The following is a 16,911-nucleotide window of genomic DNA, read 5'->3' as shown; positions in this document are numbered from 1 at the left end:
GAATCCTTGCAGTCACGAAAGCTTCAAATCTAGAATTGCCACTCCAATTCTTGAGAACACGTCCATAATCCCTTCCAGCGATGTGTCCTGCCGAAGCCCACTTACTTTAATCCTATCCGTTTTCAATCGTGTCTTTGACCTGCATGTGCTCTCCAATCCACGAGTTCCTCTTTCTATGCAAACGAAACGTTTCCTTGCCACTGCACGTTCGTCAGCCCCTTTTAAAACATGCGAACATTTTCTCTCGGGCTGCTCACACCATCACAAGCATCGTTGATCGGATTTCATCAATCACTACCAGTGATGAGCTGGTTATCCTTGTGTAGGGGTGTTAAAGAGAGGGCCCGTTATGCATGGCAGTCTATGGGAAACAAACACAGTGGGCGGGGCTACGTGTGTGCACGGGGAGATGCCCTCTGCGACGTCCGAGCCAGACACCCTGGGGGGGGCTGGTTCGGCGTTATGATCCCCCGGGGCCCCACCCCTCAAGGAGGGGTTGGGTATAAAAGGGGATGTTATAAGGGCTCGAGTCAGTTATGTTAAAAGCTAACCAGAGAAGACTGAAGACGTCTTAGACAGAGCCCTGGACTCCCCTCGTTCGATGTCCTTATCAGGGCCGAACAGGACTGAGCCAGCGGCGTGGTCCCGAGAGCCAGAGCCGGTGCTCTTGTAAGAGCTGGTCTGGGACTCCGGGTACCGGGCCCGACTTACCAGTGTCGGGCCAGACAGCCTCCCCTAGCCCATTAGTGGAGGACTAAGAGGCAGGCTAGGATTAGCTAGGAAGTGTATCCTTAGCTAGTCGGGTGAGGGGGCCGATACCCCCTCCAGTGCTGTATGCCACGAACGAGTTGTGTTAAATAAATATACGTGTGCCTCAACCTCGGCGTCAAGTGTCTTCATCGGTACTTCAACTGGTGTCAGAAGTAATTCGAACATGGACACGCGGAAGACAGCGCGGGCCAAAGTACCGCAGGAGGAGATACTGCCGAGATCGTCGAGCCCGAGACGGCTACACAAGACATGGTGCAGCCGGGGCCTGATGCCTCCTTACCGGGGCATCTGAGTGAAGAAGGACCACAGCCAGACGCGTTGCGGCTGGCTCACGGGAGGCTGGCAGAGCTGCTGTATGCCGCTGCCGCCACGCTGGAGACCATCACGCGGTTGGGGGCCGGTGATCCATCACGGGGCGAGGCGGGCCAACGGCCAGGGCGCCTTCCCGCCATTTCGGAGCAGTCCGAGTTTGAAACTCCCGCCATCGACGCTGCAGCTGTTCGGGGCGTGGCCAGCCTACACATCCACTCCGACATCGCCGTCGCTGAAGTTGCGACGTCATCACAACCGCGACAGGCGATCCCATCGGCCGCTCGCACCGACGCACAGCCGAGTGGGGGTGACATCTGCCCGCGGGAATCTACAACGACCGCTGCGCTCCATCAGAGGCTGCCCCCGCTGAAGGAGTTCGTCGGCGCGGAGGGGGACTGGGCCGGTTTTCGCAGACGTTTCCTCGCCCATCAGGAGATGGCGAAGTGGTCCGATGAGGAGGCTCTCTGCGCGCTGCCGGCGCTCCTCGACGGCGACGCGCTCGCCGCCCTCACATCGGCGCCAAGAGAGAGGCGGTCTACGTTACCGATGGCGCTGCAGCTGCTGGGAGGGGTCTATGGACCATCGGCTGAATGCAGACAGCAATTCTACGACCGCAAGCGGGGTGAGAAGGAGTCGCCCCTGGCGTATCGAACGAGCCTCCTGGCGATGGCCAAGTCGGCCTTCCCCCGTATGGATGACGACGGCATCGACGCTATGGTGACGGAGAAAATACTCCTCCTGGCAGACGACCTTGACATCGCTGTGGTCGCGCAGGAGGACGCAGAGATGACATCGCTCCAGGCGGCAAGGCTCCTCCACGCCAACCTCCTGTCGCTCCGGCGAAAAGCCAGCAGGGCATCGGCGGGGCGTGCGGTGGCTGCAGCCACCCTTCCGACGGAGGAACTCTACGCCGTCGACCACCGACTGGCAACAGGCGACGGGAGCACGGCCGGGCCAGGACGGGTCGGGCCGTTCCGACCATCCGTCACCTCCGACGCCGCTTCCGCGGTGTTTTAACTGCGGCGTCCGGGGCCACGTCGCCTCGGGGTGCCGCTCTCCTCGTCAGCGCGGGACGACACCTCACCGGGACGACGGGCCTCATCACAAGCTCCACCATCATAAACCGGCGAGTCGCGGCACCCCACACGTTTGGCCCACACACACACCCGTCACGCACTCAAACACCGCAACGAGAGGGGGGCCGGTATCGCGCACCATCGCACCATCACGCACCACCCCGGGTACTCATATCGAACCCGGCCAGTGGTCCGTGCTGGCCGATCGTGTGGTAGCCGCATCGTCGGGGTCGTCGGCCGTTGTGGGGTACATCGACGGGGTTGAAGTGCGCGTCCTGGTCGATACGGGAGTATCGGCGACTATTATTTCGGAATTGATTTACAATATTCTCCCTGTCCGGAGTCGTCCTTTGATGCCTGTTAACATACCATTCTATGCGGCTAACGGGGGCTCACTTGGCATCATCGGACAAATTCGTGCCCAAATTTGTATTGGGGAAATTAAATTGTCTGGGCCGATTTTTGTTTCCTCCTCGCTGGCGGTTCCGTGCCTGCTGGGGACGGACTTCCTGGCCAAAATGCCGATTAGGATATTGATCGACCAGGGATGTATAGAGCTTCCGTCGGGCAGACGCATGGCGTTTCTGCCATCACCGGTTGCGACTCGGACGGCGTTCGCGACGGTGCCGGCGTTCGTAGAGAGAACGGTGCGCGTCCCTCCGGGGGCGCAAATGTTGATACCTTTGAAACTTCGCCGGCCCTTCGCTAAGGGTATTGGGGCCCATGGGGTTCTGTTGGGGCCGTCTAGGGCCGGGGTTAGTGGACCTCATTTACTTCCGGCCCAGACCATAGTAAGGGGGGACGGTGAACCCTTCATCGCGGTCCTCAATGTGGGCTCGCAGACGGTGGTGGTCCCACAGGGGACCGTGCTTGCTCACGCAACGCCGGTGCCTTGTGAGGAACCCGTCGTAAATCACGCCAGCACTGTCCCTGCGTCGCGACCGCATTCGGACAGCGATGAAGGGTGGCTCGAGGCGCTTTGTGCGGGATCGACGGACCTGTCAGATTCAGAGCGTCAACAACTTAAAACACTACTGCGGGAATTTTCCGACGTTTTTAGCCGGAATAAATACGATTTGGGTTGTACTCACCTGCTGCGTCACCATATTGACACGGGTGACAGCGCGCCAATTCGACAAAATCCGTTTCGGTTGAGTCCCGCCGAAAAGGACCATGTCAAATCGGCTGTTGATGACATGTTAGCCGCCGACATCATTTCTCCTTCCACCAGCCCTTGGGGAGCGCCGATCGTCCTGGTTAAAAAGCAGGACGGTTCGTTGCGGTTTTGCGTTGACTTCCGGCGTCTTAACAAAATTTCGGTTGCCGACGCATACCCGCTCCCTCGGATGGATGAATCGCTGGACGCCTTGGCGGGAGCGCGATTCTTTTCCACACTGGATTTACTTTCGGGATTCTGGCAGCTTCCTCTGGACGATGATTCTAAGCCTAAAACTGCTTTCCGTACACCGCACGGCCTGTTCCAATTCAACCGGTTGCCGATGGGCTTACACTCAGCGCCGGCAACTTTCAGCGTTTGATGGAATTGGTTTTGGCTGGATTGCAATGGGAGTCGTGCCTCATTTATTTGGATGACGTTATCGTCTTTAGTAAAACTTTTGACGAACATCTCCAGAGGTTGCGGGCGGTTTTCCTAAAGATGCGGGCTGCTAATTTGAAATTCAAGCCCCAAAAATGCCATTTGTTGCGCGATTCGGTGCGTTATTTGGGGCACATCGTGGGACGCTCAGGTATTGCTACCGATCCCGCCAAAACGCAGTGTGTCAGCTCCTGGCCGACTCCCACCTTGGTGGGAGAGGTCAGGAGTTTCATTGGGTTCGCGTCATATTATCGACGGTTTGTTGCTGATTTTGCGACAATTGCAAAACCCCTGCACGCTTTAACATCTAAAGGGGTTCGGTTCCACTGGGGTCAAGAGGAGGAGGCTGCTTTCTGCTCCCTTCGGGACGCCCTGGTAAAAGCCCCTCCCTTGATCTACCCAGATTTTTCTAAGCCCTTTTTGCTCGACACCGATGCGAGCAACACGGGTATTGGGGGTGTGCTTTCCCAGGTGGTTGATGGCGTGGAACGGGTGGTCGCGTACGGTAGTCGGGTGTTGTCTCCTGCGGAGCAAAGATATTGTGTCACCCGTAGGGAGCTGTTGGCAATTGTTTATTTCATCCAACAGTATCGCCCATATCTGTACGGTCGGCATTTCACCGTCCGCACAGATCATGCGGCACTACAGTACGCCCTGCGAGTTCAACAACCATCGGGACAGTTGTCTCGATGGTTGGAGGTTCTCCAGGACTTTGATTTTGAAACCACCTACCGTAAGGGCGTTCGCCATACCAACGCGGACGCTCTGTCGCGCATGCCAACCACCTCCGAATGTGCATGCCTCCTGGGGTCGGGACGTTGCAGGCCTTCAGGGGACGCATCGGTTCCTATCTTGGCAGCCACCGACGACGACGAACCACTGCCTAATAATTCGATCGAACAACAGGGAAGAGATTCCCTGTTGGGGTTGCCCGTCACTGAGTGGGGGCGCCTCCAAATGGAAGATGCCTCCCTCCTCGGGTGGCGTCGTCGCGTCGGGGGTGCTGGGCGGGGGAAAGGTGATTCAGATGCATGGGAAATGGTGCAAGGTCTGCTGATGCATTGGGACGGCAAATCCCAGCGACATCGGCTGGTGGTCCCCTCTGAGTTGCGAGGCAAGGTGGTGTGGGCCGCGCATGAGCGCCTATTACACCTGGGGACCCAAAAGACTCTTGCACTGCTACAACTTGATTTTTTTTGGCCTAGTATGACAAGGGATGTTGGGGATCTATTGGGTTCATGCCCGCGGTGTGCGCAACGGAAACCGCCGGCGCGGGAGTCTAACCCGCCCTTGCAATCGATCAAGGTATCCAGAATAAATGAGCTTGTCGCGCTGGACATCTTGGGCCCATTTCCCGCCACCCCCAGGGGCAATAGGTATTTGTTGACAGGTGTCGAGTATTTTACGCGCTGGCCCATGGCCTGGCCCCTTGCCAACCAGTCGGCAGCAGCCATCGTGGAGGCCTTTGTTCAGGGATACGTCCTGGACAAAGGTGCTCCGGAGCGGCTGCTGACCGACCAGGGCAGAAATTTTTCCAGTAAATTACTTAAACAAGTCTGTGACCTCTTGGGCACGAAGAAAATTCGTACCTCCCCGTATCACCCGCAGACTGACGGAATGGTCGAGCGCCTGCATCGCACCATTTCGTCAATGATGTCACAGCAGGTCTCAGATTCGCAGACTGACTGGGACCTGCATATTCAAGGGGTCTTGGCGGCATACCGGATGGCACCCCATGCAGCTACGGGATTTTCCCCCTTTTACCTCATGTACGGTCGCGAACCCGACCCGCCTGTTCGCGCCCAGCTGCAGATCCCCGACCCGCAAGGAAAAACTAAATTGGCTGACCACGTCAAATTTAATCTGGCCAAATTAACAGAGGCGCGGGATGCTGCTATGTTGAACTGGGACCTCCGTCAAAAGGCGAATGAGCGCCTCAGGCTGGGTCGGGCGCACGTGATACAGTGGAAGCCGGGGGACAAGGCATGGTTGCACTGTCCCCAAGTGCCCCTGGCTACCTCCCCTAAGCTAGTGCGGCCGTGGCGGGGCCCTGTGGAGGTGGTCGAAATTTTGCGACCACAGTGCGTGCGCATTAAATGGGGGAAGCGGCGATGGTTCGTGCACCCCTCTAGGTTAAAACCCTTCGTTGCGGTACACAAACCCACTTCACACATGCGTGGCCAAACGTGTGGGGGGTCGACCGACTCCCTGGGTCCGTCTCCGCCGTTCTCACCTAATGCCTTGCCGGCCGTGCCACCTCCAGGTGCATCAAGACTGACGGGCTCACGCCCGACCACCCCTTCTGGGGATACCAACGGTCACGCGGCATCGGAGGAGGTCTCACTCCGGGACGGACAATTGCCACCTGACGGTCCGCCACCCGGGGTTACCCCGTGTGAGGGGCCCGCTGCAAGGACGCGCGCAAAAATGCGCGGACTGTTATGAGGCCGGAAGATGTGTATATAGGTTGTTTTTTTACGGAATTCGTATTTATTCAAGGGGGGGGGGGTGCGTCGGGTTGTTTTCTCTTCTTGCTGTTGCATTTTGTTGTGTTCTTGTTGCCGTTCTTGTTATTGTTGAAAATTAGTGAGGCACACGCGCGGTTACGGTATAAATTCATTTTTATTGTCATTTTGTATGTTGGCAGCCGGGACGGCTGCGAGCTATGCGGGGGGGGGGGGGGGTGATGTAGGGGTGTTAAAGAGAGGGCCCGTTATGCATGGCAGTCTATGGGAAACAAACACAGTGGGCGGGGCTACGTGTGTGCACGGGGAGATGCCCTCTGCGACGTCCGAGCCAGACACCCTGGGGGGGGCTGGTTCGGCGTTATGATCCCCCGGGGCCCCATCCCTCAAGGAGGGATTGGGTATAAAAGGGGATGTTATAAGGGCTCGAGTCAGTTATGTTAAAAGCTAACCAGAGAAGACTGAAGACGTCTTAGACAGAGCCCTGGACTCCCCTCGTTCGATGTCCTTATCAGGGCCGAACAGGACTGAGCCAGCGGCGTGGTCCCGAGAGCCAGAGCCGGTGCTCTTGTAAGAGCTGGTCTGGGACTCCGGGTACCGGGCCCGACTTACCAGTGTCGGGCCAGACAGCCTCCCCTAGCCCATTAGTGGAGGACTAAGAGGCAGGCTAGGATTAGCTAGGAAGTGTATCCTTAGCTAGTCGGGTGAGGGGGCCGATACCCCCTCCAGTGCTGTATGCCACGAACGAGTTGTGTTAAATAAATATACGTGTGCCTCAACCTCGGCGTCAAGTGTCTTCACCGGTACTTCACTTGTAAAATAGCTGTCTGTTTCAATGGGCCTCACCTTTCTGAGTCGAATATTTCCTGCCAAATTATGTTCCTTTTACTAATTACCGTAGCGCGCTGCATCAAGCCTTACTTTGTTGTACGTCGCATGGCTCTGTCGAAATTAGTGTGGGGGTGTGATTTTTGTTTTTAAAGGTGTTTTTTTTATATTTATTCCAATGGAGTGTGAGTAGCATGGCCAATTTAACATAGGTCACCCGCACAAATGGACAACTCTCACATAGTAACCAGAATGTATTCACACACACACACACAGTGACACGGGAGTTCCTTAGCTGCACACTAGCTCATAAATGTATCTGTAACGAGGCACTGTAGCCAAGTCACTAAACACCACACTCAGGCCACCACATTGAGCAGTAAATGAAAACGTACTTTGGCTTCCAGTGATTCCAGTCTCGATGCCATGTCGGTTATTCTTGTGCAGTTTAAGCACCCTGCAAAAGAGGACAACTGGATTACTGCAAAGTAGCAATGCACCGAGACGAGCGATAACAAAACCCAGTGCACGTTCATGTTTTCCCATCGTAAGTGGCAAATATCCCTTGAGTGGGAATTCTAAATAGTTTGTTAAACGCGAGTTATGTGCTAAATGAGCAGATTTACGGTCCCGTGGCATTAGAACATTTTTAACAAAAAATATATACGCCAGAATCCAAACCCCCTCTTTCTGCAGATGCTAAAGCTGTCAGATGTGTTTAATGATAACAATCTACACCGTCTCATAATTTAAAAGCTGAGCTTTGACTTGGCGCAACTCCAGCTGGATAGGAGTTTGATTAACTCTTGCCCGAACACCGCGGCAGTGACAAGAAAAGCAAGTTAATTCGTACAACACGGCATTCTGGGATAACCGTTGGCATAACGTGGTATTTTATACAAAACTAAATAAATAGCCGCGATGTAAGTTATTGTCGTTTTTATTCCCCTAAAAATAAAATAATCTGATTTTTTTTTTACTTTCCTCCCTGCCATAAATATTGTAAAGGGTGTATTTTGGATAAGGTCACACAGCAAGAGGATTCTAGATTTGAAGCTTTCGTGACTGCAAGGATTCATATTCTTAGGTTTTTTCGAAAAAACCTAAGAATACAGCAAGAGGATTGTTCGCCGTACGACTGCCACATCCACGAACAGGAACGGACGTGCTTTAATCGCCCAACAACGAGTTTGCACGTTCCTCGTGACAGATTCATCCGGACACAAGATAATTAGGGCGCGAGATTAATAGACTCACGGAGTGTTTGAATAGTAATCGTTTTCTCGATGTAGAAATCCTCCCACCGAAACTCACCAAAGAATTGAAGAAAAAAAACGTGGTTTATTGTTGCAGTGGTCTGACATATTATGTTTCGCTGATTACCAAATGAGTGGTCACACAGAGGACACTGATTTTCTCCATGGTGATGACGTCTACATTTTCCTAAAAAGTAACATTTTTATATAAAAAAATGTTTTACCCATTTATTTGTGACCGGTGACTGAGCCAATCATTGATTTTTTTGTTTAGTGCCCAAATAATCGTATGAGTGCTCCTATTCAAGGCACCGATGTTGCAAATTGTAATTAACAGTTCCATGTGGTACTCCTTTAATCGATGAAACAAGTTTAATATCAGACAATACTTCTTACTTTACACCTAAAATTTTACAAATTAGGCCATCCTAATGGGACTTATCATCGTTATGAGTCATTGTCTATTCACCCCTGGATGTATGCCTCCACCAAGCCAGTCACTGATCTTCGCAGTCATTCAATTCCACGAGCCATCTCACTCCTACGCCAGGTTCTATCAAACAACTTTCGTAAAAAAAATCCCTTCGTTTTGTTAATCTAAATTAATGTACATTAAGGGAAATGTTTACGAAGTTCATTTATACAACCTGGTCCTGCACTTTATTGAACGTTTACTTTGGTAAAAATCTATTTCGCATTTTTATTTAATTTAAATTTCATTCTTAATGTTGCAAGTATTTGTTCGCGTAAATTTCGTCTTACCGTTTTATTTTCAGATCTAAATTGTGCGAGTGTGCACTTTTGCATTTCATTCACGTGTTGCAGTTAAATGATCCCCATCGGTTCATTTACATGCGTGCAGTTTTCCAGATGAAAAAAAAACTAGTCCACTTGAGCTACACATTCCAACGAAAAACTAGATGACGAGATTTGGTCAAATCTTTGCCGTTTCAGCAATCTTAAGTACACCGAGAACGTTGGTTTAAGGTTGCCATTAAGTCATGGGAAAAGACAACACTGATCAGTGAGGCTATTGTGTAGGGTATTTAGGGCTAAAACCAATTCAGGTCCCTGGTGCTCTATTTGCAAAGGTGTTGAGCTGGCTGGTGAAGGAGGCTGTGCCCAGGAGGCTGAGTTAACTGTGAACAATGGTTCGTTAAAGTAATTTAAAACATCAAGGTTTATGGAGGAGTCTGGAGGAAGGAGGGTTGTTTGATAGGAAGAGAGCGTAGGATGTGCTCGTTTAATTATTAACCGAATGATTTGGTATGCCTGGAGATTGTTGCCTTTTTGACTTCATGTGGGTAAAACTCGCATCGTTTGTTGCAAGGGCTTGCGCAGAAGCGATTTTTCGGTGTAAAAACAGGAGTGCTGTCAAGTGTTTTGGGGTTGTACCCCCTGTTGCTCGACTATTATATCTCATTGTACGTAATATGTGTCATTTAAACAAAATAAGTAATATTAAATCACGACGTTTCGGAGGCAACACAAGTCTCCATCTTCAGGTGGGACCGTCACAGCCAATACAGTAAATTTGGCTGTGACGGTCCCACCTGAAGACGGAGACTTGTGTTGCCTCCGAAACGTCGTGATTTCATTTAGTTATTTTCATTGATTATTATTTTATTATTCTTATTATTATTTTCCTACGTGACTTTACCGAAAAAAACTAATAGAATGACAGGATGGTTTGGCATCTGAGGGATACCTCCCGAGGTTCAACAAGACCTGAAAGTGCAGGGCCATTTCGATTTAAAGCTTTCGTGACTGCAGGGATTCATCTTCTTTGTTCTTTCGGTAAAGTCACGTAGAAGGGAAGTAATAAAATAATAAAAAATAAAACATAATCAAATAATATAATATTTAAAAAAATATTTTATTATGTTTTATTTTTTATGTTTCATGTTTTATTTTTATTATTTTATTACTTCCCTTCTACGTGACTTTACGGAAAGAACCAAGAAGGTGCTGGGCCATCTCTGTGCGAGGGAGAAAAAGGCGTCGGGAGTAAGAATACGGGGAGAGTCGGCGGCTCTGGGGACGTGCGGCAGAGTGGAGTGGGGAGCACGGTGAAGATGGAGTTGAACACAACTCGGCGGAGGCTGTCTGCGATGGGAACCATGGCAATAATTTTGTAATTTCAGAAAGCCATAAAACATTGTCATTCCTAATGAAATACAGACATTTTTTTTCCCCCCATTGTGTCCATTACACCAACTGAGATGAATGAGGACCATTTTTGCGCACAGGCCCGAGCGCACGGTTAGTAACGGTGCTTTAATCACCGGCTGTGCAAGGCTCCTCCGAACAGACGACGCTGGAGCCGATGAGCGAGACATCGTCTGATTTTCACCGCAGACGCAGTGGGATCATCTGAGGCTCGACGCGTACATTTTTTGACATGTGACTCTCCCGGCAGAGGATACCGTCTGTCAGCGGATACCTTAAATATCGTTTCGACGCACAACCAACACGAGTTTAACTCGAGTGATCTTGAGTTAGTCTCATTGCTCGCCATCACTCGAGTTGATGAACAACTTGAGTTTGTAAAAAACAAAATGTTTTCATGATTTTCATGCAAGTCTTGCCCAGAAATTGTGTATTTGTCCGTTCGGCATAAACATATCTCGAGTAGAATTCAGGCCAGGCCTGATAATTAAATAATTATTTCATTGTTTGATTATAATCAAATGGAAGTCACGACTCAGATCTGATAGTTTTTTATCACTTCACTTGTTTACCCAATAAAGCCTCACTGAGTCTCAAGACTTTTATGGAGGAGGGTCCTGCCAAGCGCTTGTATGCCTCATGAGTAATTTACAGGTAATGTTTCACCATTGGAATGTTTGGTCAATACCAGTTGCGTTCTATGAGGGCAAGGATTCATACTCTTAGTTCTTTCGGTAAAGTCACGTAGGTAAAAAATGAAATTAAAATTAATACAAAAAAGAATATTAATTTTTTAAATTAAAATTAATAAAAAAATTAATAAAAATGAAATACAATTTTATTTTTATTAATTTTTTTATAAATTTTTATTTCATTTTTTACCTACGTGACTTTACCGAAAGAACTAAGAGTATGAATTCTATGAGGGGTTTTTTTAATTTAGCTATTGGAGGAAACCGAAGAACCTGGAACAAACCCATGCAGAACAAGGAGGAGAGAACGTGCAAACTCCACGCGGAGTATGCGCCAGAGTCGGGAATCGAACCTAGGTCAAAAAAAAATTTGCGTTGAGGTGCGGATGTTGCCACCGCGCCTCCTTGCCACGCAAATTGGCAGTCGACTCGAGCTGTCTAAAAATATGGAAACGTGGGGGGGGGGGGGGTGGGGGGGAAGATACAATCTCTGCAAACTATGAGCCAGGGAGAGAGATCCCTTTGTGGCGATCACACACTGCTTTTGTGTGGCAGTAGTTGTCCGCAAGACACACACAAGATGATACAAACCTCAAATAAATAAATAACCCCCTTTGTAAAGTTTGCCCCGATGTTTTCTTTTTTAAACGTACTATTTTCACTCGCTCAATTACAGGATTGTAATGGTAGACAAAGCGAAGGCAAACATTGTCTGTGTAGACAACCGATTACAAAAAGAGAAAAGAAAAAAATGCTTTGAAAGCGTTTGTTTGCCTGATTATTTACAGGGTCCCCATGACATTAGCCACAGCAGTTTGTGACTTTCCTTGTGCTCACTTTTTTTTGTCCACAGACAGCCTTCAAAGAGGCCCAAAAGAGGCATTTCATTTTCTGTCTCTCTCTCTTTTTTTCATTTTCTCATTTGAGAATCTCTGGGGAGGAAATTGGGCCAAAAACAGCCCTAGGTCTTCTTGACACAACATTGGCAAGGTCACTTTCAAGCACCCATACCAATCACTGATCTCTTTTCTTCTTCTCTGGGACAGTGATGGGAGGATTAATAGTTTCAGCGTGTTGCTCTGAACGTTTGTCATGTGAGGGTCAGCTGGGTGGCGAGCAATGGAGGGTCAACACTTTTTTAACCAAACGCATTCAGGAAAAACCTTGGCCTCTATCTAAACCTCTTACGCCCATGCCCCCACACACCGTTTCTACACCCACTATTATCCCTCCCTCCCCCTTTCCGCTAGCCACTTCCCAAGACAACCAGCGTATCCCCAAAGTGGTGATTTTATTTCAAGGATTACTTAAAACAAACATAACCGCACATGTCACAGATCTGACAACGCTGTTGGAATAAAGGGGCATGGCTCGATCTCGGTTCACAGTGGCTCCACTGTTTCACTGCGGCTTCCACATTTCTAAGAATGAGCCTGAGGAATAGGAATTGCATTCATCATTTTTACTCGATGGGCATGCTCCGGTGGATTAAGCTCATAATAATAATGTCCATTATTTGTCCAGGAAAGCCTCGCAGTGTCCTGGTGGGACCATATGGCAAAACGGTCCCACGTTTGGATGTTTGGCAATTTCCTTTTTCGAGGAGTGATTTTTTTTTCATGGGGGGGGGGGGGTGAAAAACTGTAGTAGGAGGACAACATCAACATTTTGACAATAGAAGGTCTGCACAGATGGGTCCGCAAACCCATTGACCCCCGACTATCCTCTGCAGCGGGTTTTGGAGTTTCACAATTCTGCGTGGTCCACCGACTATTCCGTGGGTCAGAAATAGGTGCCACGTAAGGTAGCAAAACATGAATAGCATTGATTCATACTGGTAGGAACCTCCTGGTTACACCAGCCCACAGGGGATTGTTGTGTCCGTCTGTCCGTCTGTCGTGCATCCAAAAATGGGAGGGGTGGGGTTGAGTGGAGAGGGGAGGGTGGGGAGGGGCTGGGTGTGGAGGGTGGGGAGGGGCTGGGTGGGGCTGGGTGGGGGTTGGGAGGGGTGGGGCTGGGTGGGGAGGGGCTGGTCACCCCGTGGTGCCCTTATAAAACTCAATGTTTAACCTACTCACGCCAGCTTGTGCCCGCCCTCACAGTCGGCCATATTTGCGGAATACACCTGGCCAACGTTCCTACCAGCTCCCTCCGCAGGAACGTGTTTTATATGGTGAATAAGAGGAAAGACAATGATAACCCAACCACTTCAAATATTTAGAACATTATTCACTGTTAATTGGCCACAACGTGAATTTGCAACCACTCAAGTTATGCCAACCTCATGTGGTACCACCAAGTGAATTATCTGGTCTGGGCTCCTGGACTAAACTCATGCCCCCGAAACGCTTTGTGTGCGCCAACTACACCATACATGAAAAGTTTATTTTCACAGTTGATTTTGTTTTTGATTGAAGTCCACAATGGCAGTGTTAACAATCATGCGGCAATAATACCCAGTTTCCTTTTTAACCATATGAAGGGGTATTCAATAAGTGGCTTGAAAATTAAATAAAATCAAGATTATACAGCTGTTTTATTAATTTGTTAAACTAGACTATTAAAATATTTAAATTTGACCAGGTAAGGCCAACTGAGCCATATCTTTTTCAGAAGCGACCTTGCCACAACTGATAGCTCAATGAAGTGACTCATCATGTGGAAGTTATAAGCAGCCAAATACTCTAAACGTGTGTGTTTGGGGAGGACAATTCAAACTCCAAATTTAATTGCCGTGAAGATCTGCGGCGTGGCTTTCGGGTTGTACCGCGTGTTTGTCTGGCTTGTGGTCCGACCGTCTCGCTCCATGAATTGAAGAAGCTCCCAGCACGTGGAGCGAAACGTCGGACATCGCGCCAAACAACAACACGCGGTGCGATCGGGAAACGGCTCGCAGAGCTGAACAATGGCAGCGGCACTTGCCGTTAAATTCTTTATTCTAGTTAGTTGCGCTATGGCAATGACTCAAATGCACTAACCCCCAGGTCATCCTGTTAGTGTCAAATGGTCTGTCCATTACTAGTTTAATAACAATGGACTATGAGATGCCAGAAAATGGTAGTACAGCAGTGAATCCTTGAATTCATTTTTGCACAGCTTTGAGTCTGTTACCCCTTGCGATGCATGGGTGTCCTTCGGCTATTCTGGCTTCGCTCGGCATCAGCCAAATGCTCGTTAACAGTTCACTGTAAACGTACATATGGTCAGCCTGTTTAGATAATGAGTCGACATTTCATTTGAGAGAACGAGTGTTTTTAAGTCCATTAAAAAAAACGGTCGTAGATTATTCAAATGCCAGATAGTATAAGTAGTGTAGCGTGTAAGATGGCTGCGATATTCTCCCATTAGGGACTTTCAATGCAATTACATTCTTTGTTAATTAATGTTAACTCACAAATGTTCCCTTAGCACAAACAGTGGGCAGGGAAATTCTCCTTTCATTTTACAAGGACAGGGCACATACTCCTGGCTGCATATATCGCAGACTTCGTTAACATAACCCGGTGTTTTTGATTGCCATCTTTTCAAGAAAATAATCAACCCCCAAACAGTTTAAAATTCAGCTCCATGTGCCCTTTCCTTGCGTCGTGAAAAAACAAGTATCCTTAAACAATTCCATGCTCTTGGCGTAAGGTATTCCCAGAGCTTTTCTCTTCCGTTCATTTTTCATGCATTAAGTTCCTGGCAAGTGTGGTACCCATTAGCATGATGGATGGGCTCCATAAATGCTGTGACATCATCGCAGTTGGTCAACTGCTATGAAAAAAAATTTGCTAACTGGAACAAAACCTCGGCTGGGTGGGTGTGGGGAGGGGGCGTGGGGAGGGGCATTGGTGAGTGTGGCCAATGTGGGTGAATGTGCCAAATGCAACACCTTTCTAAAGCCCATTCACATTTTTTTTTGCTTTGATCGTTTCGCTCACGTAGTACGGGAGTGCGGTTTCAACGTTTCACGCGGACGGTCAACGTTTTACAATTAAAAGTGAATTGGGCAGTGCGTTGTACGTGGGGTGGCGGTGCAGTGCCCCGAGCTATGGACTCTAAAATCTGTCTGTGCCGAGTTCGATTCCCCATCTGCAGCTAACATCGGTGGATTTGGCGAGTGATATCCGAACCAGTCCTGGAAGCGCCGCTTCACCAACCTACACAGAAGAACGGTGAAGTACGGTCAAACATCCCTCACGCCCAACACGGCATGGGGAGGCCTTCATCCAGGGTTTTAAATGCTCACTATTTTTCTTGATTCATAGCGGAATACTGTGCCCATACCAACCCATGACTGAACGACTTTTGGTCTTGTGCACAGTGGGTTAATTATGCTAACCTGATAGAGTCAAGTAACTGAAATAAATACTAATGTTCACGAGGCTCATTTATATAAGATTTGGGGCTGAATTCCAAACATGAATCCATTTCCAAGTGAACTACATCATCTGAACTTTTGCATTAACACCTGGGCACAAGTCTGTCTGCCTTAATGTGCAGCAAGGGGAAATTTTCTGCAAATTACTGTAAGGCCTGTTTATTTTGGGCGATAGCCCGCGAAAAGCAGCTGTAAATAGCGCGAAGCCAAACGGAGCCGCCGTTACACGTTCTGTGCAGGAAACCACTTGCCTATGACGTGAACTGTTTTGCAATGAGCAAGTCAAGCTTGGCCTCGTTTATCGAGTCCACGCATTGTGCATGAGGCTCAGCAATTTATGAATCCATCGGATCGGATGGATAATTACCAAAACTCGACGTGCGGTTCCAATGTTGTTGGTTGCTTTTCCAATGCCATATGAAAGAAAGATGAAAATCACACGATGTCCAAGTCGCAAATTGTGTGACTGTCGACTAAAATAAACTCAGGCTAATTGGGATTAGTTCCCCAGTACGCGCGATGCCGCGTTGTCTTGGCACGACGTGCGATGTCTCGCTCTGGCGTGCTGGGAGCTTCGTCAGGAACGAAACGTCTGATGCCATGCTGGAACAACGCGCAGTACAATCCGATAGGGAAAACCTACGCAGTTGTATCAGAATTACGATAGCGAGCGGATATTTTCAAAACGGCTGCATATTTTGTTGTTGTTTCGATGGCTGATGAAACAAAAACATCCCAAACTTTAATTCTACATTTGTCGACGCACTGCCTCAAAGTCTTCGGTCGGCAATCGAAACGTATATATTTTAATCGTCGACACGCCAAACGAAGAATTGCACGTTGGCGCGCAACACTTATTACGTCTCCGGCGACATTGGCACGCGTAGCGGACACGTTTTGAAAGGCCATAACAGCGCTACATAACAACAAAACGTTTTGCTGAAATTCAATGTTACAATTTCACGACGATATTCGTAGGCAAATATATCTTGCCTTGCTGTTAAACACTTTCACTCGCGCCATATGGAGGAGGGCTTCCCCCCCCCCCCCCTACATTGTCCATTTGAGGTGCACACAAACAAGCGTTGGAAAAATATTATTACTTCTTAATTTTACCCGAAGAAAATCTAGAACTAACAGCAAACAGCTGCACGGTCCCCAAACGCGCACATTTTTGTACAATTATACGTTAAAAGCCGAACGTGGACATTTCACTGACCCGCTCAAATTAAGCACAGTAAACATTGGCTTTAAGAACTAATGCTGCGTATAAAACACACGTTGAAATTAATTGTGGGCAGTTTTTTTTTTTTTGGGGGGGGGGGGGGGTGCAAAAAATCCTGTACGTTTTGCGTAGGCGTGTTTTTTAAAAGCACAGACGG

At 48.9% G+C, this 16,911-nt stretch overlaps 1 protein-coding gene across 3 annotated transcripts in view; it reads right to left on the bottom strand.

Annotated features, from left to right (window-relative positions):
- The window catches only part of LOC133348417 (collagen alpha-1(XXVI) chain-like), a 118,227-nt gene that overhangs the window by 60,799 nt on the left and 40,517 nt on the right, over nucleotides 1-16,911 (bottom strand). For all 3 annotated transcript variants that reach the window (XM_061561211.1, XM_061561212.1, XM_061561213.1), the window contains exon 5: nucleotides 7,445-7,506. In XM_061561211.1, the coding sequence (XP_061417195.1) occupies nucleotides 7,445-7,506 (62 nt within the window). The remainder of the gene's footprint in view (nucleotides 1-7,444; nucleotides 7,507-16,911) is intronic.

The sequence above is a fragment of the Lethenteron reissneri genome, chromosome 27 (genome assembly GCF_015708825.2).
Source record: "Lethenteron reissneri isolate LAM-NWPU_2019-01 chromosome 27, ASM1570882v1, whole genome shotgun sequence".
Lineage (NCBI taxonomy): Eukaryota > Metazoa > Chordata > Hyperoartia > Petromyzontiformes > Petromyzontidae > Lethenteron > Lethenteron reissneri.
This window is presented reverse-complemented; position numbering and strand designations above follow the sequence as displayed.